General features: G+C 46.5%; 1 protein-coding gene across 1 annotated transcript; it reads right to left on the bottom strand.

The window, feature by feature from the left end:
• Positions 1-6,596: 6,596 nt before the first annotated feature.
• Positions 6,597-24,944, bottom strand: FASTKD2 (FAST kinase domains 2). The gene is made up of 12 exons (XM_081921396.1): positions 24,824-24,944; positions 23,313-24,144; positions 22,415-22,518; positions 20,751-20,859; positions 19,428-19,551; positions 18,681-18,820; positions 15,697-15,869; positions 14,359-14,522; positions 11,587-11,808; positions 10,005-10,083; positions 8,530-8,644; positions 6,597-6,783 (listed from the first exon to the last, which is right to left on the bottom strand). The coding sequence occupies exons 2-12, from the start codon at positions 24,042-24,044 to the stop codon at positions 6,685-6,687; spliced, it is 2,061 nt and encodes a 686-aa protein (XP_081777522.1). The 5' UTR covers positions 24,045-24,144; positions 24,824-24,944; the 3' UTR covers positions 6,597-6,684.
• Positions 24,945-24,959: the final 15 nt, after the last annotated feature.

Below are 24,959 nucleotides of genomic sequence, written 5' to 3'. Positions count from 1 at the left end.
TCATGCACAAAAATGAAGATAGCTTGGGCTCCAATAACCCCAAAAGGCAGATTTTATAGCTCAAAAGCCAAAATGTTGCGAGAACACAGGCTGTCATCCAAATTCCTGACTGGTTTTTTAATACAACCATTGCCTCTGTGTTAGGATAGAGCCACAGGCTGCACGATACACTGCAATGCAAAAATCACGCCTAGCTAACAGCCTATTGTTTCTCCACTTCCACTTGCTCTCCACTCGGCCAGAGTTACTCCCAGGCAGCTTTAGAAAACAATCATCTAGTGGCCGAGAGTAGGTCAGAAACCAGAAACGTCATAGCCAGACACTGGAGAGACCTGTCAGGAGTAAGCATGGACCAATGGTACCAAATAGTATGGGAAACAGCCTTACTAGACAGGAGAGCAATCCTGAAGCGTTTTGACTCTCCCAATGACCTCAAATATTCCTCTGCAGTAAGGGAGGAAAATGGGGAAAGCTTTCCCATTATTTTTGCTTAAAAATCCTGTCTTAAGGGGTATTTGTGTATGACTAGGGTGAGCCTGTGACCTGGATTCAAGAACTAGAGTATTAACCATCACAAAAGAATGCCCAGGCTGCCCAGGTAATGCAACCAGTGACCATTATCAGGTATCCTGACAGACAGGATTTCTGCTGTAGACCACCTCCTATGATGTATGAATGATGATTTTGCGGTGGTCTTTGGCTAAAGGGGTTGGGCAATGTCCAAAGTCTTTAAAGGTTCCTGCACACTTTTAATCAGGGTCGCTCCCTCCTTGCAAAGAACTCACGACCCACCTACTTTCAGCAGCCAGAAACACCATAGCCAGATACTGGAGAGATCTGTCAGGAGTAAGCATGGACCAATGGTACCAAATAGGATGGGAAACAGCCTTACTAGAAAAATTAAGCAATAAACTGAAACTGACACAGGGACAAATAGAAGAAGATAAAGGTATGGCTTCCCTTTATCACATACACAGCCCAACAAGACAACGACAAGAATCCACCAACAGCATATGAATCAATATGGCAAACCTGATTCAAAAATACCCACCCACTCCACTCACACACGAAAACAAGGTTTACCACAGCCAATCACAAACAAGCAACCGCACCCTAGGCCAACCCCAACCTCTCTCACCACCAAAGGAATACAAGTGAATAGCAAAGAGAACCCACACAAAGGACACTGACACAAAACCCCACACATACATTAAGCAAATGAGAAACATCGCCTCCCGACCCCCCCCTTGCCTTTCCCCCTCCACCTCCCCCCCCTTTTCTTCCTAATGTAACCCTAACGTCTCAACACATGAAACTGACCTATGGAAAATGGAACTTGAAAAAAGAGACATTGAGCATACCTTTGTAAACCAAGAAAACTTTAATAGAAAATAGAAAACAACCCACTGCTGTTCCATTGCAAAACACGAGGGGCCAAAAGCAAAAAAGAGGTGCTGAAGGATTGGCGCATCACGATACACACACAGCTCATTGTAAGTGGTACAATGATAGTTAAAGGTAAAGGGACCCCTGACCATTAGGTCCAGTCGTGACCAACTCTGGGGTTGTGGCGCTCATCTAGCTTTACTGGCCGAGGGAGCCGGCGTGGCGCTGTGGGTTAAAGCCTCAGCGCCTAGGGCTTGCCGATCGAAAGGCCGGTGGTTCGAATCCCCGCGGCGGGGTGCGCTCCCGTTGCTCGGTCCCAGCGCCTGCCAACCTAGCAGTTCGAAAGCACCTCCGGGTGCAAGTAGATAAATAGGGGCCGCTTTCTAGCGGGAAGGTAAACGGCGTTTCCGTGTGCTGCGCTGGCTCACCAGATGCAGCTTTGTCACGCTGGCCACGTGACCCGGAAGTGTCTCCGGACAGCGCTGGCCCCTGGCCTCTTAAGTGAGATGGGCGCACAACCCCAGAGTCTGTCAAGACTGGCCCGTACGGGCAGGGGTACCTTTACCTTTACCCTTAGGCTCTGTGGTTAACCCACAGCACCACCCGCATCAATGATAGTACTCTCTGCAAATTTGATTAGGTTTAGGAAACCACATGCCCACCTCCCGGTTTATGCTGTGGGAGTGGATGAGAGTGGACACATTCCCATGGCAAATGGGGTGCTGCCCCACCAACTTCAATCTGCCCTCCACCCGTTGACTTAAATCCAGTGCAATATTGGCTCTGCATGTAATTCAGCAGGGAGTGGGACTTCCCCCTAGCTGTTAAGTTCCACATTATATCCACATTACACCTGAGCTTTCACATGACGTAAAAGCCACTTCGGAACTATCACGGAATACAGCTTAAGTTGGATACTCATTTCCGTGTTACTCGCATCTAGAGACACACTTCTGTGATTACTGGGCTTGTGGGCTAACTGTGCAGTTGCCTTAAAACTGTGGCTTCTGTTATTTATTTCAGTATTTATATTCTGCCTTCCTATGGAAAATATTTAAGGCAGAAACTCTCTAGTGATCCTGTTTGCAGGAGGGATTATATAGCAAAAAGGAACAGATAGGGCTAATTCATAGACATAAACTACATTTCATATCCTGTACGTGTAACCCATTGGAAAATACGATGGTGGTACTATTGTGCAAACTTCACTCAGTCGGCTCCTGTGCCATTCCATGAATGGAGCATCTTTTCCCCCCAGGGTTCCTAAAAGTGTAGTGTATCTCTCATGTATAGTTGTGGATATGCAGTCTTCAGATCTTACATTTTAAAATGTATTTATAAGAGCATATATAAAACCAATTATATTTAAAATATTACGGCAGCATAGATGAAAACCATTAAGTCATAAAATACCAAATGAACCAATTTAAAATGCATGGCGAAACAAAAAACATTTACAGTAGGTAACGGAATATTACATTTGCAGGTGTGTCTCTGATTCCAGTACCAACAGGGCTCCAAAATACTGGTGCCACAATGCTATAAGCCTTTACCTGCATAGAAACTAAATGAACACAAGATAACTGTGGGCCAGTTACAATGAACATGCAGAGTTTGGGGGCAGAGCCTGCCACTGCAATGCGTCTCTCTCTCTCTCTCTCTCTCTCTCTCTCTCTCTCTCTCTCTCTCACACACACACACACACACACACACAGACAGACAGACAGAGCTGCAAAAACATTCTCATTGTTCACATAAATAATGTGTGACAAGAGCTAAAAGCTTCTTGTGATCAGCTTAGGAATGCTGCCTGATGCAGGCATGCAAGACTGCAGTTCTATGTGCAATTAAGCATATTTAAAACCAGGTGTGCCTAACCCAAACTACAGTCAAGCTGCTATAGACAGAAATCGACCTCTGTGCTGAAATATTTTCTGTATCAGGACTTCTGTACCAAAGTACAGTTAATAGGAATGCATTATTTTCATTTGTTATAATACACATGTGTATTTATTTTATTGCTGAAACCCCTACTAGACTACAAGTATTTACCTAATCCTTTTCCCACACACACACCTGTTGAAAAACCAGACTAGTTACTTTGACCATTCAGCAGTAATTCCAACCATAGCAAGAAAACCAGCGTTTCTGTCCCCTATGATCGGAACAACTGGCTAGGGAGTAATCATCCAAAGAAATATCCTGCATATTATCTTGGGTGACCCTGCGTATCACAGCATGAAGATGCATCAAAAGTAGTCTCAGGTAGATATACCTGGGGATGGTAATGAGAAGAATCTGTGGGGTGGTGGGGTTTTTTTAGGGGGAGGGGGGATACTGCAGTGCCCAACTTTGAATCTGTCTTTTTCTAAAATGTGGCACGGTTCTTATTATCTTTTTATACCCAATAACCAGCTTTTCAAGCCTTTTAACAATGGATATTAGTGGTGAGCAGATAATATAGCACAAGAGGTTGACAACTTTCAGTTCACAGTAGAATTCAGAAAACGTACTCAAAACCAAGCGCGCTGGGGGTGGGGGTGGTTTGCGGGGTCGTATTTCCCATTTCAATGATCACACAACGAAGTGCACTCAGGATGAATCTGAATGAGATGCCCAATGCAGGGGGTTAGACTAGATGACCCCTGGACCCCTTCCAGTTCTATGATTCTACGTAATGCTTGCAAACATGACCCTGTGAAGCATCATACATTCCTTTTGCTCTGGTCAGACCTCACCTGGAGTACTGTGTCCACTTCTGGGCACCACAGTTCAAGAAGGACACTGACAAACTGGAACGTGTCCAGAGGAGGGCAACCAAAATGGTCAAAGGCCTGGAAACGATGCCTTATGAGGAACGGCTAAGGGAGCTGGGCATGTTTAGCCTGGAGAAGAGGAGGTTAAGGGGTGATATGATAGCCATGTTCAAATATATAAAAGGATGTCACATAGAGGAGGGAGAAAGGTTGTTTTCTGCTGCTCCAGAGAAGCGGACACGGAGCAATGGATCCAAACTACAAGAAAGAAGATTCCACCTAAACATTAGGAAGAACTTCCTGACAGTAAGAGCTGTTCCGACAGTGGAATTTGCTGCCAAGGAGTGTGGTGGAGTCTCCTTCTTTGGAGGTCTTTAAGCAGAGGCTTGACAACCATATGTCAGGAGTGCTCTGATGGTGTTTCCTGCTGGGCAGGGGGTTGGACTCGATGGCCCTTGGGGTCTCTTCCATCTCTATGATTCTATGATTCTTTTGGGACCATTTATGGAATCACTTTGGGCAAAGGCTCCCTTCAAACACCATGTGGGAGTCACTGCATACCCAACGCCACATCAAAAGGTGGTCGTGTGTGTGCACACACGGGAAACACGTAAGCAGCGCTCATGGGGTTGGGTCTCCCCAGGTGGTTATTGCTGTCCCTTCCACTGGGAACGTGGTGATCAGGCAGGAGAGAGCCATGCTTTCAGCCTCTCTTCCAAGCAGCTGTGAGAGGCACATATACTCCCCAGTGGGACTGCAGCCCAGGGAAGCAATTCACAGGCCATTCTGGGTCCCCATGTGCGCTTTCTGGGAACCTACTTCTCTATTTTGGAGTCCAATTTTATAGAATCATAGAATCATAGAGTTGGAAGAGACCACCAGGGCCACCGAGTCCAACCCCCTGCCAAGCAGGAAACACCATCAGAGCACTCCTGACATATGGTTGTCAAGCCTCTGCTTAAAGACCTCCAAAGAAGGAGACTCCACCACACTCCTTGGCAGCAAATTCCACTGTCGAACAGCTCTTACTGTCAGGAAGTTCTTCCTAATGCTTAGGTGGAATCTTCTTTCTTGTAGTTTGGATCCATTGCTCCGTGTCCGCTTCTCTGGAGCAGCCGAAAACAACCTTTCTCCCTCCTCTATGTGACATCCTTTTATATATTTGAACATGGCTATCATATCACCCCTTAACCTCCTCTTCTCCAGGCTAAACATGCCCAGCTCCCTTAGCCGTTCCTCATAAGGCATCGTTTCCAGGCCTTTGACCATTTTGGTTGCCCTCCTCTGGACACGTTCCAGTTTGTCAGTGTCCTTCTTGAACTGTGGTGCCCAGAACTGAACACAGTACTCCAGGTGAGGTCTAACCAGAGCAGAATACAGTGGCACTATTACTTCCCTTGATCTAGATGCTATACTCCTATTGATGCAGCCCAGAATTGCATTGGCTTTTTTAGCCGCCGCGTCACACTGTTGGCTCATGTCAAGTCTGTGGTCAACCAAGACTCCTAGATCCTTTTCACATGTACTGCTCTCAAGCCAGGTGTCACCCATCTTGTATTTGTGCCTCTCATTTTTTTGGCCCAAGTGCAATACTTTACATTTCTCCCTGTTAAAATTCATCTTGTTTGTTTTGGCCCAGTTCTCTAATCTGTCAAGGTCGTTTTGAAGTGTGATCCTGTCCTCTGGGGTGTTAGCCACCCCTCCCAGTTTGGTGTCATCTGCAAATTTGATCAGGATGATTATGTAGTCTTACAAAGCAGCCTGGGATTTAAAAGCAAGTTCTGCCACCAATTAAATACCTTAAATACCTTAAATACTAGGGATGTCAAGCAGCAATATAGTGAGTGTCTCTGAGCATATGCAGAACGCATTCTCACCCATTAAAGAGAATCACTTCCAACAGGCCTGCGTATAGTAGCAAGGCTTCTCATCAGGCTTGAACTCAGGCACTTCTCTTTTGTGAACTCTTGATGCTCTACTCCAGGCTGCGTCAACCTCGGCCCTCCAGATCTTTTTGGCCTACAACTCCCATGATCCCTAGCTAGCAGGACCAGTGGTCAGGGATGATGGGAACTGTAGTCTCAAATCATCTGGAGGGCCGAGTTTGAGGAAGCCTGCTCTACTCTCAAAGGACCACACCAAAATATCATAATGTTGGACTGGATGAGCCTCAGGGTCTCTTCCAATACTACGATTCTCTGTGAAGCTAGATGATTATGTCCTTAAAGTCTCATGTTAGGCAATAACTAAGAATGTACCGTTTCACAGCCAAGTTCTTTCTAAGGATGGAGGCAACTGATGATTAGTTTTATTTACTTGAAACATATGTTCTGCAGTCTTCACTAAACAGTGAGGACTCAAAAGTGATAAATACTACCAGAGGCAAAGAAATTCATCCTTCCTCAGTCTATAACAAATCTGAGTCAACAGAATTCTAAGGCAAGGACAGGCAACGAGGGAATCTTATTCATTTATTTTCTTAAAATGCAAAAAGGAAAAAAAGCAATGTGGTATGTTAATTTAAACAGTGATCCTGGATGTTCTAATCAGAATCCAAGCGTGCCTCTGTTGAAAATATTTCTCCCTTTAAGAACTCAACTGCCTCGTCTTTCTTCAGTTTCTGGAATTCCTGGTAATGAACCTGAACAGAAAAAAGGAAGAATGAAATCATGTCAGTTTTCATGCGAATTACAAAAGACCTGTACATTTTAGGTGATTTATATAAAAAATAAAGCAGGAATCCTAATCTCCCACCTGGGAGTGGCAGGCCAGAGCCACTGTTGAATCCACAGCCCTGCCATTCACACAAGCCCCATTCTTTTCTTTGCCAGCACCAGGCTTCATTGCAGAAGCTTTCGCTGGCTATTACCAGCAGAGAAATCACCATCTGCCCACCCATGCCCTTGGCGAGTGCGGCGGAGCTCCTTTACCAGTAGAGCTGAGCTGGGCAGAGGAAGCCCACCAGTGTGGTAGAAAAGGGGCTTGGATTGCTCCACAAACAGCATAATCGTCTGCATGTACGCTCATGTTTCCAAAGTTCAAGAATTAATATACACTGGTACCTCGGGTTACATACGCTTCAGGTTACATATGCTTCAGGTTACAGACTCCGCTAACCCAGAAATAGTGCTTCAGGTTAAGAACTTTGCTTCAGGATGAGAACAGAAATCATGCTCCGGCGGCGCAGCGGGTGCTAAAGTGGTGCTTCAGGTTAAGAACAGTTTCAGGTTAAGTAAGGACCTCCGGAACGAATTAAGTACTTAACCCGAGGTACCACTGTATCAATTAATATATCTATTCAAGCCATGTTCCAAACCAATATAAATACTTTGCCTTCTTATTGTGAAGTTTATGCAAAGCCTGTAAATACAGGGGTTTGGGTATTAAAAATAAAAGTGCTTTTATCCAGAGACACAAATTAATACAGGCAGCTCCTCATTTGTGTGTATCCTGTTTGCTCACGACCACACACATACACGGTGTCAAGTACCCAGAAATGGGGAGCACCCTCAAGAGGACGTCCTCTTTGGGCTCCACAGAGAGTCTCCTCACAAGCCGGAGGGGCAGCTGGGCTTTGTTGAACTGCTCAGCCTCCCTGGCTAACAGCTGACATCCGGGGTAGCGCAGCAGCCTCAGCCACTTCCCTGCCTGTCAGCTGTGCAAATATTAGGGGAAATAAAGTGGTGCCTCGCAAGACGAAAAGAATCCGTTCCGCGAGTCTTTTCGTCTTGCAGTTTTTTCGTCTTGCGAAGCAAGCCCATTAGCGGCTTAGCGGATTAGCACTATTAGCGGTTTAACGGGCTTAGCGGATCAGCTGATAAGCGGCTTAGCGGCTTGGGGAAAAGGGGGGGGGGAGGAAAAAAACCCCGCAGGAACTCACAAGACATTTCCGTCTTGCGAAGCAAGCCCATAGGAAATTCGTTTTGCGAAGCACCGCCAAAACGGAAAACCCTTTCGTCTAGCGGGTTTGCCGTCTTGCGAGGCATTCGTCTTGCGGGGCACCACTGTAAGGACAGAGGCGCTTCGTTGACCAGCTCAGCTGACGTGCTGGGAAGGTTCCCTGTGTGTTAGCTTTCAGCCTCAACAAGCCTCTGACTCATGAGACAGTGCCCAGGGCCCGAAGAGGACGCCTGGGCTTGCACAGTTAGGGGCAGGAGCCTTCAGGATCTGGGGAGGGTCTCTGCACTACCTGGAGAGACAGTGGGATTTTCTCAGCAGACACACAGGGTGTTCCCCATTTTATGTGATTTGGTGTATACACACAGGGGCCTGGAATGTCACCCCGTACCTTGTTTTGTTTTTAAATTTTTATTACAACCTGCTTGAGACTACTGAAATTAATAGAGTTCCACGTTTTCTGATGGAGCAGCATATTGGCTTCTCTTACCAGAATCACGCGATAGCCCAGAAGACGCAGGTGTCTCATCCTCATAGCCAACCTCCCTCGGGGATGTTTGGACGCAAAACAGAGCGCGGCCGCAGGAGCACACAGCACGGCTATCCTATAACCAAGAGAAGCAGTAATGATGTCTACAATAGTCATGAACTTGGCTGCACTAGTCGGGAGGACACTGCAGCTAACAGTGTACTGAAACAAGGATCACGGGGCTGAAGGCCCGTATGCATGCGTGTTCCGTGACAATTACATTGACACTTATTTTTTTAAAAACACGTCGCCACTTCTGACTCGCAAGGCACTCTTGAGTGTCCAATGGGGGGTTGTCAAAACCTCACATTTTTGTTTTAGTTATCAAATTCCTTGCCACAAACTATCAGGTGAGCAAGTGTCTATGATCTAGTTAGTAAATACATTTGTAATACAAATAGGCCAGAAAATAAGGCAGAGTGTTTGTTATAGCTCTCCACTGAAATTATGTTTCCAGCACATTCTGACTAACCTCTTCACTAAAATATATAATAATAATAATAATAATAATAATAATAATAATAATAATAATAATATATTATTTGTACCCCGCCCATCTGACTGGGCTTCCCCACTCTGGGCGGCTTCCACAGAAACCAAAAATACACTAAAATATCACACATTAAAAACTTCCCTGAACAGGGCTGCCTTAAGATGTCTTCTGAATGTCAGGTAGTTGTTTATCGTTTTGACATCTGATGGGAGGGCGTTCCACAGGGCGGGCGCCACTACCGAGAAGGCCCTCTGCCTGGTTCCCTGTAGCTTTGCTTCTCGCAACGAGGGAACTGCCAGAAGGCCCTTGGCACTGGACCTCAGCATCCGGGCAGAATGATGGGGGTGGAGATGCTCCTTCAGGTATACTGGGCTGAGGCCGTTTAGGGCTTTAAAGGTCAACACCAGCACTTTGAATTGTGCTCGGAAACGTACTGGGAGCCAATGCAGGTCTTTCAAGACCGGTGTTATGTGGTCTCGGCGGCCGCCCCCAGTCACCAGTCTAGCTGCCGCATTCTGGATTAGTTGTAGTTTCCGAGTCACCTTCAAAGGTAGCCCCACGTAGAGCGCATTGAAGTCCAAGTGGGAGATAACTAGAACATGCACCACTCTGGCGAGACAGTCTACGGACAGGTAGGGTCTCAGCCTGCGTACCAGGTGGAGTTGGTAGACAGCTGCCCTGGATACAGAATTGACCTGCGCCTCCATGGACAGCTGTGAGTCCAAAATGACTCCCAGGCTGCGCACCTGGTCCTTCAGGGGCACAGTTACCCTATTCAGGACCAGGGAGTCCCCCACACCAGCCCGCCCCCTGTCCCCCATGGACCACCCATGCAAATAAATTAACTTTTCATGTCTTTGAAGATTAAGAAAGCTAAACAGTTGAGGCTGGAAAAAGCCCATGAAATAAAAATGGAAAGAAACTCTACTCAAGCTAAAGGTACCTTTGAATGTCAGACTTATCTGTCACTTCAGCATTTGGTATCACTATTCCCTTCTCTGCATCCATTAAGATTTCAAAATCTGAAAAAAAGGGAAAATATTACATTCTCATAAAATAAATTGTTACAAGATTGCACTCTATTCAGAAATGTGCAGTAAAAAGAAAAGGTGCAAACACTAGTGTTTTAGTAACAGTTATACCAAATATACATTATCAGGGCTATAAATTTTTACAGCCACTAATAAAGGCAACTACAACTCTTGCAGCGGCCTGGGGAAAGGCAGGTTTAAATGGGGGAAAAAGGGAAATTGCAGATATGAGCCACAATCCAGCACACGCTGGATATTTTCCTCAGACCATGGGGTGGCGTTAATTTGTGCCAGGTGCAACCCAGGCACTTATTTCCAATGCCATGGTTTTATCCAGAAATGAAAGGTGCACAAATGGATAAAAATGGCATCTTGGCATACGCAACGCTAATTTCTCTCACTGCTGAGAAAGGAATCAAAGAACTGTACCGCTGGAAGGGACCCAGAGGGTCATCCAGTCAATGCAGGAATCTCAACAGAACCCACACTCAGGAGGGATTTGGCAAAGGGCAAGAGCTTCCAGATGAGAAGTTAGCATTTCCAGAAAGACCTGAGCCTCAGCTCCCCTCTTTCTGGCCCACTGAAAGTATCAGAAGTACCATATTTTTCACTCTATAGAGCGCACTTCGAAAAATTAAGGGGAAATGTGTGTGCATCCTATGGGGCGAATGCAGGCTCCCTGGCTTCAGCGATAGCAACGCGTTGCTTTCGCTGAAGCCAGGAGAGTCTGGTCTTCGCGCTGCTCCTCGACCTGGTTTTGAGGCTGGTGGTGGGGGAAAGCAGCGCACCCCCCCACGCCAGCCCCACAAGCTCGGTCGAAAAGCCCGCAGGAGCCGCGCACTCTTTAAAGGGTGCGCGGCTCCTGTGGGCTTTTGCGGGAGATGGGGGAATTCCCCCACCTCCCGCAATAGCAGGGAGAAGGTCTGGGAGAAGTGCACAGGCTGCGTGCAGCCTGTCTGCTGATCCCAGAGCTTGGGGGGGGGGGGATTTCCCCCCTTGATTTCCCCCTCTGTAAACTAGGTGCGCCCTATAGAGCGAAAAATACGGTAACCATCTCTCCCCACCAGATGATCAGCATTCATCCTGATTTGCATGCGCAAATGTGGTGATTAAATTATCTCCGGTCTTTTTTGAGCATTTGTTTTAATCTGTTTGTGGAGAGACGATACCATTCATGCTGATTATCTTGTGGGGTGTTTACTTGTCTTCCCATCAAACATTCATTTCGGGCCACACTTTACATTTCCTGGTCACTTTCCAGATTGCAAGAAGTCAGGATTCTTTGCTAGATTTGTTGTGCTAGGACAACAAACTGCTTTAATCTACTTTAATCATGCAACCGTAGATCACAACAAAGCTCCTACTGGCACGTTTCTGCTCAAGCCAAGTGCCTCTTTGTGCTCGTTGCTCCTCTCTTCCCACTTTGCCCTCCTCTGCTTTCCGCAAATTGCCATTATTTTATAAAGGCAGTAACCGTAATGCGCTCTCCCATACCTAGAGAGAAACCGTGAATCACTGGTACGTTTGCTCGAAACAGACTTTCATCTCCCAACAGTGAAAGCAGAACCTCCTTAACATCAGGAAAACTAAAAGTAGGGGTTGATGGTAGTTCCTTCGCCGATAAGGCTGCTGGCTTAGTGGAACAATTCCTATCGAGTTCTAAACAAGCATTTATGGTATGCAACATTACTTCGTTCTGCTCTATATTCTGGCCATCTGGGGAAAACAAAAGAAACAGCAATGTTATTTTCAAACAACCTTAACATACAGTTCTTCTGTAGCAGGAAAAGTCTTGATGAACAGTAGTTTAATATTTTTACACGACTTCACTGAAATAAATCTGCTCTAATGCCCTACAAGATATACAACTGGCTAGACCGCATTCATCTAGGTTTTACCAGAGTAGAATCACTGAAATTAAGGGACAGGACTAAGCCAGGGTTGTTAATTTCAATAGGTTCTACTCTGAGTAAAACGTAGGTGAATACCACCCAGAGGCTTTAATTACAAGGAAACTGAGAAGGGAGGGATTTGAGGAAGATGTTTAAAAGGTTGGATTTGTGAATAATTAAGTTTGTTGTTATTGTTTATCTGTTTATTGTCCCCCCCTTTTTTCTTTTTTCTTTTTCTGTTTTTGTGTATCTTGCTTTGTGGTTTGTGTTATCACTGTGGAAAATCTAATAAAAAAATATTTTTTTTAAAAAAAGAATACCACCCGGAGGCTATAGGATACCTGGTCATCAGGTAGGGAGAGAGTGAGCAACTAGGACAGGGGAAGGACAGGGGATACTGCTTTATAAAACGAGAGGTGGGAGAACTGATTTATTTAAAAATCTGTTTAGATTCCTTATCTATAACAGTATCCAAAATGCAAAAATGAACAACCCACCACAAAACAACTCAGTGGCATCAACTGCAGAGTTACCACTATTCTACTGCATATTACCTTGAGGTTTGCATTCTGGGGGAAATAGGTGATGCCTACTTACTGCGGGAATGATGTACAGTGCAAAGAAAAAAGTGGGGGAGGCAGATTTGCGAGCCCAGCTGCAGTGGAGCTGCAGATGGTGGCACCGGGGCAGAAAATAGTTACAGTAAACACAGGATGAACTGGGATTTAAACAAGCCCCAACTTTATTGATTACAGGTGTCAGCAGGTTTTGGCGTGGGCACTGGGTGTGTACCCTGACTGCTGGTCGATGTGGCAGGGTTAACCAAGGTTAAGGATCGCCCTATGGCATACACCAAATCAGGGTGACACCCCCCCCCCCCAAGATGACCAATGCGGGGTGCTGTGGCCCATCAGCATCCTATTTTGGTGTCTGGACAGAAGCACCTCCACAGGATCTCTTTAAGGGGATACCCTGATCCCTAAGAGCAGAGTGCGGGGAGGACCCCCTGTCCAATTTAACTAGGGATCCAACCCAATGCCTTATCCCCCACAAAGCTGTGACAGTTGCTGTGAGGGAGGCAAAACGCTCAGAAAGGCCGTTAGTCTGATGGCAGGACCCTTCCTGACCCCAAATACAAAGGCCGAGGACTTAAATAGCGAAGTCCTACACAGGGCTTGCCGCTGTATCCTTGGGCAGCCCGTAAGCATAAAGATTGGGAGGGTGGGTTGGGGAATCCAGCAACGACTGAGGCTGAGACCTGGGCATGGCTGGCTTTTATCGCCAGGGACTGGACCAGCAGGACGAAGTCTTCCATCTGGTCTGCTCCCAAACCGTGCCCCCTAGCTCGCCTGTGATTGGCTGCACCTGTGGGTGAGCTCCAGCAAGCAGCATGGCTGGGGGAGAAGAAAGCGATGTCCTCCCTCGGCTGACCCAACTCGCTGCACCAGACCACAACCGCCACTTCTCTCCAGCTGATGGTAAGTGTTCTTTGACAAAAAGTTTCTGATTTTTAGCCATCCAAATACCCATGGAAAACAACATTTTGTAGGTCACTGAATTCCTGTTTTGTTTATTGAGGCATCTGTCACCCAGATTAAATTAGTTAACAATAATGTGGAGGGGGGGGGAGTTCCGTTGTGGAAACAGAAACTATTGTGCTTTGTTTGAGGCTACCCACAGTGGCAAATCAAGCACCCTAATGCGATAGAATAAAAATGCACTGGAACTTTCCTTGTTTCTTACGTGGGCACAGGGAAGAAAACTGCAAAACCTATATACCAAACCACTATAAGCAGTTGTTTTCCGCTGAAAGCAAAATGAGCATTTAATGCACTTTTTTATTATAGGACTAATTTAAGGAACTCTAAACACAGTATTGATTTTGCAAACAAATACAGTGGTGCCTCGCAAGACGAAAAGAATCCGTTCTGTGAGTCTCTTCATCTTGCGGTTTTTTCGTCTTGCGAAGCAAGCCCATTAGCGGATTAGCGCTATTAGCGGCTTAGCGGATCAGCTGATAAGCGGCTTAGCGGATCAGCTGTTAAGCAGCTTAGCGGATCAGCTGTTAAGCAGCTTAGCGGATCAGCTGTTAAGTGGCTTAGCGGATCAGCTGATAAGCGGCTTAGCGGCTTGGGAAAAGGGGGGGGGGGAACCCGCAGGAACTCGCAAGACATTTTCGTCTTGCAAAGCAAGCCCATAGGAAATTTGTTTTGCAAAGCGCCTCCAAAACGGAAAACCCTTTCGTCTAGCGGGTTTTCCGTCTTGCGAGGCATTCGTCTTGCGGGGCACCACTGTAACACAATTCATACACAATCTAAAGCTGTGGCGTCAGCTTTCATTTGAGGAAGTATATGAGTCAAGAGGAATATCTGACCTGTTGCTACCAGATTGTGGAGGATTTCATCTAGTAGAAGCTGCTTAAGTGCAGATTGGGGGAAGTATCCTAAAATGCAGAACGAATACACAGCTTTCAGCAAGTCCATGTTGGAGATCTTGGGGAGATACTTATCCAAGACACTATTCAGTGCCTCAAGGAACCTTCAAAATGTGAGAAAAGAATACTGTCAAGCACAAAATCATGATTTAATTAACAATATACTCTGCCTCACTACAGATATAGAGACCTATATAATTAATAAATATGACTGGCTGACAAGACACAGATGCTACACATAGACAAACAACGAGTTTTCATCTGACAGATACAAGTTCCCGTTTTCTAATGGAAATGCAATCTCCGACTGATTCCAGTGTACAAAGAGCAACTTCATTTTCACAGCCTGTCCCATCTTATATATTTCTGAGTTGGTTTGCTCTGTACTAGAGTGGGGGCTTCTGTTTTAATATTAACCAGGTCCCAAATTTTGTTTAGGTAGTCAAGTCACCCTAATTGCATCTTTTTACGTGATGTGATAGTCCCATGACAATGTAGACAGTCCTATATGCCTTTAATTTTATGTATCAATCAAGGAAATACAGTTTTGTACACCAGAGGCACCCTCAGCCATTCCTGAACGGCCACTAAAATCCACACAGAGCTGATTCATACAAAGGTTCCATTCCTAGCTGTGACTGGTTATAGGCACAGCCAATGGTCTTAGCCCAAAATATCTGGAAGGAAGGCTGGCCTAAGCCATCATGCCAATGCCCATCACATTTGAAGAATTGGATGGGTTACCGTATTTTTCACCCTATAGGGCACACTGGCCCATAGGGCACACCTCATTTTTGGGGGAGAAATAATTTTTTTAAAAATTATTCCCCCCCCAGCCCCCAGAACAGGCTGCTATCTGCAAGCCTTGCAAGCCCGGAGGCAACTCCCACCGGGCTCGCAATGCTTGCAGACATCTGCGCAAAGCATGGGGCGCCGTCCAGAGAGTGCCCTGTGCTTCGGGCTGCAGTCCACAAGCCTTGGGAGCTCGGCTGGAACTCCCGCTGGGCTCCCAAGGCTTGTGGATAGCTTCCTGAAGCCTGGAGAGTGAGAGGGGTCAGTGCGCACCGACACCTCTCGCTCTCCAGGCTTCAGCGAAAGCCCGCATTCGCCCCATAGGACGCATACACAGTTCCCCTTCATTTTTGGAGGGGGAAAAGTGCGTCCTATAGGGTGAAAAATACGGTAATTCTGTGGCAAATGATGGTATTGCTATCTGGGCTAAATTTCTCCATTAGCTACCATGTAACACAATAATAAACGTTCTAAGCCAGAACCTACTCCTGATTTTGGCTTTTGGGGGTGTGGTTGAGAGAAGAATAGGCTCGCAGAACGGTCACAAGATCCCTCATGCTTAAGCATTCAGGATCGGACATCACTTTCTCAGCAAACGCATCCATCAGATCAACGGGTCGAAAGCCAACATTCTCAAAGGCGGAAAGAAACAGGACTACCTGAAATCAAAAGAGAAGTCAGCATAGTATGCATATATCAAGTGCGCTACTGAGACAACTGGGCTGAAGACTTTTCTTAATATAAAACTATATTCAGCTGAAATATGTGTAACTGAAACAAATGCACATTCTTGCCCAGCTTATGGCTTCCTTAATTTCCCACCACCTCCTCTGCTGTACCCCCTATATCTAATTTTAGACACACACCCTTCATTTTGGAACATCAGATTCAAGATGCAATCCTAATTCCAGTTGGCAGCAGTGCTCACACTGGCCAGGACAGGTTGTGGGGTGGAGCGAGGGGAAAATGTCCCTTTGTCACACCAGCACCCTAGCTGACACAGCAGAGACGCCTGGATTGCGCATGCTGCCCTCGTAAGACGGAACCAGCAGGTCACGTGGTGGCTCAGTCCTGCCTCATGTCGGGGGGTTTCCACAGGCTACTGCTGTCAGCAAGACCACGGGAGGTGGCTTAAGCCCACCTGCCTCTTGGGTGGGTACACTGGGGCACTCCTCACTGGCAGGGCTTTCCTACTGATGCCAGACCTCCCTCACTAGCAGAAGCAAGCAGATCAAGGGTTGGGATTGCTCTGCAAAACAGCATTGCCAGTAAACACAATCTGGACTAGATTATTGCAATGAATTGGATTACTGTCAGGCTGCCCTAGTGAATCTGGTGTCAGGGCCTCATTATTCAGAGTTGGATTATCTTCAGAGTTAGATTATCCCAGCAGATATCGGCCATGTTTGCAGGTAACAAAAAAGGTAAAGGTAAAGGGATCCCTGACCATTAGGTCCAGTCGTGACCGACTCTGGGGTTGTGGTGCTCATCTCGCTTTATTGGCCGAGGGAGCCGGCATACAGCTTCCGGGTCATGTGGCCAGCATGACTAAGCCGCTTCTGGCGAACCAGAGCAGCGCATGGAAACACCGTTTACCTTCCTGCCAGAGCGGTACCTATTTGTCTGCTTGCACTTTGATGTGCTTTCGAACTGCTAGGTTGGCAGGAGCAGGGACCGAGCAACGGGAGCTCACCCCATCACGGGGATTCAAACCGCCAACCTTCTGATCGGCAAGTCCTAGCCTCTGTGGTTTAATCCAGTGTTTCCCAACCGGTGTTCCGCGGCACACTGGTGTGCCGTGAGACCTTGCCTGGTGTGCCGTGGGAAGAGCGAGAGAAGGCGCCTGCGCGGAAAGAGCAGCGAGCAGTGCGCCTGCACGCCGCGGCGCCCGAGATCGCTTCTCCCCACCGCCCCTTGCTTCAAAAGAGGTCCGGGGACAGCGGGAAGCGCAGCACTTCTTCCCCGCTGCCCCCGGACCTCTTTTGAAGCAAGGGGCTGCGGGGAGATCGCTTCTCCCGGTGCTCCGAAGCGGGGCGGGGGGGCGGGAACACCTGCCCCAGCCGCCCCGCTTCGGAACGCTGCTCCGAAGCGGGGCGGTGGGGCGGGAACCTCGCACCCCGCCGCCGGGCATCGGAACGATGCCCCGATGCCGGGCGGTGGGGCGGGAACCTCTCCCCCCACCGCCGGGCATCGGAACGATGCCCCGATGCCGGGCGGTGGGGCGGGAACCTCTCCCCCCGCCGCCCGGCATCGGAACGATGCCCCGATGCCGGGCGGTGGGGCGGGAACCTCTCCCCCCGCCGCCGGGCGGTGGGGCGGGAACCTCTCCCCCCGCCGCCGGGCATCGGAACGATGCCCCGATGCCGGGCGGTGGGGCGGGAACCTCTCCCCCCGCCGCCCGGCATCGGAACGATGCCCCGATGCCGGGCGGTGGGGCGGGAACCTCGCACCCTGCCGCCGGGCATCGGAACGAGGTCCTGGACCTCTTCTGAAGGCAGGCGGGGGCAAAAGTCTTTGCTCCCCCCGCCTGCCTTCCCGGGACAGCGGAGACTTCTCCGCTGCCCCGGGCGATCTTAAAATGCTGGCGGGCGGGAGCGAAGTGTTCGCTGCCGACCCCCAGCATTTTAAATTCTCCTCGGGGCAGCGGAGACTTCGCTCCCGCCCGCCAGCATTTTAAAATCGCCCCGGGACAGCAGGGGCTTTTAAAATGCTGGCGGTCGGCAGCAAAGCCCTCCTGTCCCCGGAGCTTGCGGGGCGGGAGGTGGGAAGAAGGGCTTTTCTTCCCACCGCCAGCCTTCAGAACAGCCTTCTGAAGGCTGGCAGTGGGAAGAAAAGCCCTTGTCCCCGTCCCCCCCAGCCTTCAGAAGAGGTCGGGGGACAGACTGTCCCCGGACCTGGTCTGAAGGCGGTTTCCCTAGGAACGCATTAATTCATTTTCAATGCATTCCTATGGGAAACCGTGCATTGCAAGACGAAAAACTCGCAAGACGAAGAGACTTGCGGAACGAATTAATTTCGTCTTGCGAGGCACCACTGTACTTTTTATATAGTCAATATAGGCACAGAGTTAATTTTTTTAACATTTTCTAATGGTGGTGTGCCTCGAGATTTTTTTCATGAAAGAAGTGTGCCTTTGCCCAAAAAAGGTTGGGAAACACTGGTTTAACCCACAGCGCCACCCTCGTCCCTAACAAAAAGCCACAGCTAATGCAAATCAAGGTTTATAAGCTTCTTCGTGGTTTATAAACCATGGTTAAGCTGCTGGGTCAGGTTTGGATAATCCAATAAACCAGTTTAATAAACCATGACTTATCATTACATGTAAATCAAAATGCTGAGAAGTTAACGCTTGAATGAATGCAGTTTGAGAACTACAACTACTGAAGTCTACAGCCAGCTCCATATTGGCATCAATTTTCTATTTAAAATGCCAGAAATGTGCAAATTAATATTGTTATCCCAAAGTTTACCTGCTTTGTGTCCCACATATAGAAGACAGATGCTGCATAATCCGCTATTGCAGAAAAAAGCTTGCTGTTGCGGTACAGGAGGTCTTTGCAAGACCTCAAAATATTCAGCAGACGCCGGAAGGGAGTTCCAGGGATATTCTCTGATACACATACAAAAATAAAAATGGAAATTGCACAAACTGCATTGAAGTAACCCTTGAGATGGATGTATTTCATTTGTTAAAAGAAATGTCACTTAAAATCACAGCAAAACATAAGGGTAATGGAACCAAGGAGCTGCTTAAGATAATAAAAGGGACCAGAGTTAACCCAGGAGTGTTTTGATATTCCTCCTTTGAACAGCGGAAGCCATGCCATACAACAAACCGTTCTTAAAACATTCCTTGGTTGCAAATTCTGCTTGTCCTGTGATAGTGGGGGCTGCAGTTACAAAGTAAATTGAGCCCCACCCACCACACACTTGGATTCAAAGAATTAGCTGCATAGTTCCTTGGATCCTGGTCCATATTATTTTGGACCAACCCTCTCAAACCATGGCAACTGGACAGATTCAAACAGAGTATAACTACATGCAGAGTTGCAGAGAACAGTTCTCCTTTGACTATCCCAAATCCCTGTTTCTCTCTTCTTTTTGCGTTCCTTGGCAGATGGCTCTGCTCTCCATACTTTCTTATTAAACTGTTGTCCCCCTTTAGTTAAAGCAAGATTTAAAAAAAATGACAAATTCTCACATTCTTTCTGACTTACCTATTATTTTGTTACTGCAGGCATTCAGGATTGGAACAGAGCGGTAATTCATTTCAGCCAACGAGGTGAACATGTGCTGAGCATTTGGGACAGTAAGTTGGTCTATGTGATACAAAATCTTGTTCTGAAACAAAACAGATTTGAATGAGACAGAAATATCAATATCCTAATATGCACAATTTGTATGCGGTGTCTGTTTGATAATGTGTGGTTTGCTATGCCTAATAAAGGATATTTGATTTGAATTTATTTAAAGACCCCTGTAAACGGTTAAAATCATTAGCAGGGATGTAATGACACTTGTAATGTGGAACTGCTTATGATAACTATGGATATTTAATAGATGGGTAAGGGTAAAAGATGCAGCAGATTTAATCTTAAACATGGGTCTGAAGGTTCAAAAGAACCTTGTATTTTAATGTTTGAAATGGTTAAGTTAAAATGTATAAAATTGTGAAAAAACCAATAAAAGTATTTTTTTTTTAAAAAAAGGAACAGATATCTACAGTGGTACCTCCATTTAAGTACTTAATTCGTTCCGGAGGTCCATTCTTGACCTGAAACTGTTCTTAACCTGAAGCACCACTTTAGCTAATGGGACCTCCTGCTGCCACTGCGCCACTGGAGCATGATATCTGTTCTCATTCTGAAGCAAAGTTCTTAAGCCGAGGTACTATTTCTGGGTTAGCGGAGTCTGTAACCTGAAGCGTATGTAACATGAAGCGTCTGTAACCCAAGGTACCACTTTATATCCAATTACTTATCAGTTTTCCCCTTTCTACATTGAATGTGTTGCTTTCTTTCAAAATGGTTGAAAAAGAGCTTCGGGCAATATTGCATTTACTTCTATTGTGCAGATCCAATTACGAGAGTTAATATGATATGAATTAAATGGATTCTTTATATTACATGATACCACTCTCAAAACCCTCAGAATAATGGAAGCCTTTTCCTCCATTGTTAAAATATGTTGTGGTCTGCAGGGTGTGGCTGTGTGGGAATCACATTGGGGACTGCTTCTAATACAAGCTTCTAGTCGTAGAATGACTTACATACCTCTTCCTTTACCTAATGCCGTGCCAGTGGTGTTTTGCTTGTGAAACAGTATTTCCATTTCCTCTCCCCCTGTGCGCCCCCAAAATCTTTCCCAGTTGGTCTCCCAACCCTTTAGCATGGGTTTTGAGGATGTAAGCAGGCTGGAGGGGACAGAAATGGAAGAGGAAGCTCTCTTGCACAGAGGAAGTCCATTATGCAAGCAGAGCTGCAGCAACGGTTATGGCCCTATACCTGGATACACTGAATTAATAACTCCCATTTTTTTACCTCCAGTTTTGTCTTAAGCTTGAGTGGTGCATCCTTCCCAAGACCCTTCATCATGTTTTGCAACATAAGCACATTTGAGATTTTGGAGATTCTCTGCTCCACCAGTAATCTGTTTTTTTGAAAAGAGCAAGGGATTCAATCAGCTTGGAAAAAGAATGTGATATGGGCAGAAGCATACAGGAGAGTTAACAACAACAACAACTTATTTCTACCCTGCCTTTTGCTTGTGACAGGGACTCAAGACGGCTTATAGACAAAATAGTAAAGGTAAAGGCACCCCTGACCATTAGGTCCAGTCGTGACCGACTCTGGGGTTGCGGCGCTCATCTCGCTTTATTGGCCGAGGGAGCCGGCGTACAGCTTCCTGGTCATGTGGCCAGCAGGACTAAGCCGCTTCTGGCGAACCAGAGCAGCACACGGAAATGCCATTTACTTTCCCGCCAGAGCGGCACCTATTTATCTACTTGCACTTTGACGTGCTTTCGAACTGTTAGGTTGGCAGGAGCAGGGACTGAGCAACGGGAGCTCACCCCGTTGCGGGGATTCAAACCGCCGACCTTCTGATCGGCAAGTCCTAGGCAAAATAAAAGCAGCTAAAAACATTGGGGTGGGAAATTGCCCAAAGACTATAGAAACTGGGAGAATATGATCTTTCAGATAGCTTAGACCTAAAACATAGAGGGCTTTATAGGTTGTAACCCGCACTTTGAATTGTGCCTAGAAAGAATTAGCAGCCAGTGCAACTGTTATTACAAGGGAGTTGTATGCTTCCTGTAACCAGCCCCATTCAACAATCTGGCTGCAGCTCTTTGAGCCAGCTGAAGTTTATGAGCACTTTTCGAAGGCAGCCCTACATAGAGTGCATTACAGTCATCCAAATGGGATTTAGCTAAGGCGTATGTCACCATGACCAAATCAACATCTCAAGGAACGGTCGCAGCCAGAGCATTAGCTTCAACTGTGCAAATGCACTCCTGGCCACCAAAGAGACCTGGAGCATCCATGCTCAGGGCTGAATCCAGGAGCCTGCCCAAAGCGCAAACCTGTGTCTTCAGTGTTACCCCATCCAGCACAGGCTGAATACCCTGTTCGGCCTTCCAACTGACCAAGGGCACCTCTGTCATGTCTGGATTAAATTTCAATTTGCTCACTCTCATCCAGTCCATTAAGGATGACAGACACAGGCTTAGAACCAAGACAGTTTCCTTGGATTTAAGAGGAAATGCCTTTTAAAAATGGCAGTATATGAATGTGGCATTTTAGATGTCATGTATTCTCCATCAGAAAGGAATCATTTTGTTTCTGAAACATTAAGAGAGAAAAAACACATGACTGATCTTAAGTGGGGGACTGGTATTGTGCTTGCCTTATCTGTTCCCAGGCATCGCCACCTGATCATATCACACATTGTAAGTTAAAGAAAGAACAGTTATGTAGCTTGGGGTTGCTCTCGGATCCATTACTGTCATTAGAGGCCTAGGTGAGCTCTGTGACAAGGAGGGCACTTCCAAAACTTGCTTGGTATGTCAGCTATGCCCTTTCCTGGACAGGGATGGTTTGACCAGTGTGATCCATATACTGGTGACCTTACAACAAGGTTTTTGTAATTATTATCAATTACAAGCATGATGCCTATTAGAAGTCAATGTATTGTTTTTCCTTACTGCAACCCAACTTGAAGAGCTTCCACATTCTTGGACTTTTCCATTCCTTGCAAAGTGTTTGCAACAACTGAGAGACATCGGTCATCAAATTCATTGAGACGTTCCTATTCAAAGCACAAGAAAACCTGGTTTTCAGCAATCTTTCACGTAAAGGGAACACGTCTCCTCAGAAGTACGTCTGAGAACTGCAGCCTCAAGGACAGTTATTCATTCCAAATTTTACCATTTAAACAAATATTAAACAAATGCATTTTCAACTCCAGCTTTACCATGACTCAATTACGTCGAATTAACAAAGTGTACTTGTTTGGTGGGATTACTCCTTATTTACTGTTGTGGTCTTCAAACTGTAAGTATGGCAATTCTTACAATGTGGAAATTCCCGTGTGCAAAATGTACATTAAGAAGTTAACAGGAGCCTTCAGCAACACCCTGTCCACCAGGAGGGCTTGCCACGCCTCTGATGGTCTGTGTATCTGGCAAGTTTCTACTGCTATGGGGAAAGAATCACAAACATGCAGTGCCACATCACCACCTTGCATTTTTCACAGGGCTGCTATGCCAACTGCTATGTGGTTCTCTCATTCTCCTATCTATCCTTAAAGAGCAGGTGGAGAACAGAGTTCACAAGACTGTGTGCCTCAGAGGTAACAGATAGGAGAGTTGGAAAAGGAATGAGTGTTAGGGCTGCTCTATCACCTATTTTACCCAATTATGAGAATGTATGTGGGAGAACTTTGAAAACCAAAGTATTCATTATAAAATCATTAGTTTAGCTTGCTAGAGTTTCCCTGCCCATGCCAGATGAATGGCCCCATTGACAAGTCTGGAGCTCAATTCACTACTATATAATCATCCCTTATGTTCAGTGCAAGACTATAGAATTTCTGTGACTTACCTGGCATACCCTCAGCAAGGTCTGAACCAACCGGGTGTTCTGTGGGACGCCCAGTTTCACCACAGCTAGCAGGCTGTATGCCAAGTCATCACGCCACATGTATTTGGCCTCCTGCATCACACACTGACAGACCTGGCTAAACTGAGGGTGCTCAAACATCAACCGTCTCTCATAATGTTTCTGATCTTCCGAGAGCCTTTTTGTGAGCGTCCACATAGTGGCAAGACAGTTACTGGCGTACTTTGGAGCATCTGGAAATTTTGAAGCAAGGTCTAGTACATCACTGGGAGATGTACATTTTTGAAGGTCCTTAAAGAATTGCTGGGGCGTGTTTTCTTCATCCTTTTCTTCCACTGTACTTCTGACCTCCTTTGGGGATCCCAAGAAGGCAGATGGAAGCTGAGTGGGTGCAACAGTCATTAGGTCAGGGCCTTGCACATGGTCATCTACGAGAGCATCAGCAGTTTTCTGTTCATTTGCACTGGTACCGTCTGCATTAATACTTAGGGTATTATTAATACCTTGAGAAAAAAATCTAATAGATGATTGCAGCTGGCAAGGAGATGCATAAGACAGGAGTCGCCTCAGGTAAATACTGTGTGCAGCACTTTTAGGCCCATCAACCCCCAGTGCAAACGCTCTCCTTGTGGTTCGAGAAAAAGAACTCTGTGCATAATGACACGCCTGCAGCTGTCTCACTGTCCTTAGAAAACAATCCAGGTTCTTATTCATTTTGCTCTTTAGTGCTTTATGATGACTTGTTCAAAGAAAACAACTTCATAAAATTCTCAGAACACAAATAAGGCCGTCAGAAGTAGGTTGTGTAGATTACCTGTTAAATGAATTCAAAATGGTAGTTTCATGAACATAATACACTTGCAATATTACCATCAAATGTACACATACTTGGTGCAGTATGTATGTGTGTGTGTGTGTGTGTGTGTGTGAGAGAGAGAGAGAGAGAGAGAGAGAGAGAGTATATATATATATAGAGAGAGAGAGAGTATATATATATATATATATATATATATATATATATATATATATGGTGGTTTTATATTTTAATTTTCTTCTGTGAACCACCCTGAGACCTCCAGGTATAGGGCAGTACATAAATTTATTATTATTATTATTATTATTATCATCATCATCATTATTAAAATCACTCTAAGAAAAACACAATCACATATTACATGGCTTGATCTTTTCCCAACACAGAGGTGTGCCCTATTGTAGCTCTGATCCAAATGCGGGAGAAAGGAAAACTGGCAGGAAGACCAGGCAAGTGAGACATGGACACTCCACTCCCATGTAAAGCAAATTCAACATTTGGGGAGCGTAGAAGAGAAAGAGAAGCCTTAGGTGCAGTATAGACAAGACCTTGGTGTAATCCATAATAGACCCAGGCCACGCGCCTCCGCTCCCCCCCCCTCAGCCCCCCCCCCCACCCGCCTCTCTCGGAACCGCCAGGGGACGCGGGTCTGAGGCCGCTCTATCTGCCTCCCCCTCACCTGCCGAAGTCTCCTCACATGGGCGCCGCCATTGCGCCAGGCTGACACGTGACCCGAGCCGGCGAGTGAAGTGGGCGGGGTGCGACCGGGAGAGAAAGGAAAGGAGCCTCCCTCGAACGTACGGGTGCCCGGAGCG

Source organism: Podarcis melisellensis, assembly GCF_964234715.1.
Source record: "Podarcis melisellensis genome assembly, chromosome: 1".
Lineage (NCBI taxonomy): Eukaryota > Metazoa > Chordata > Lepidosauria > Squamata > Lacertidae > Podarcis > Podarcis melisellensis.
The sequence above is the reverse complement of the archived record's forward strand: the minus strand, read 5'-3'. Positions and strand labels throughout refer to the sequence as shown.

Excerpts from the sequence above, each read along its gene's own strand:
- FASTKD2 (XM_081921396.1), bottom strand. The coding sequence starts at position 24,044 with ATGAATAAGAACCTGGATTGTTTTCTAAGGACAGTGAGACAGCTGCAG. Across the intron at positions 18,821-19,427 it reads CTGCAGTAACAAAATAATAG|AGAATATCCCTGGAACTCCC; the intron begins GTAAGTCAGAAA and ends TATGTGTATCAG. Across the intron at positions 14,523-15,696 it reads CCCAAAAGCCAAAATCAGGA|GTTCCTTGAGGCACTGAATA; the intron begins GTAGGTTCTGGC and ends CACATTTTGAAG.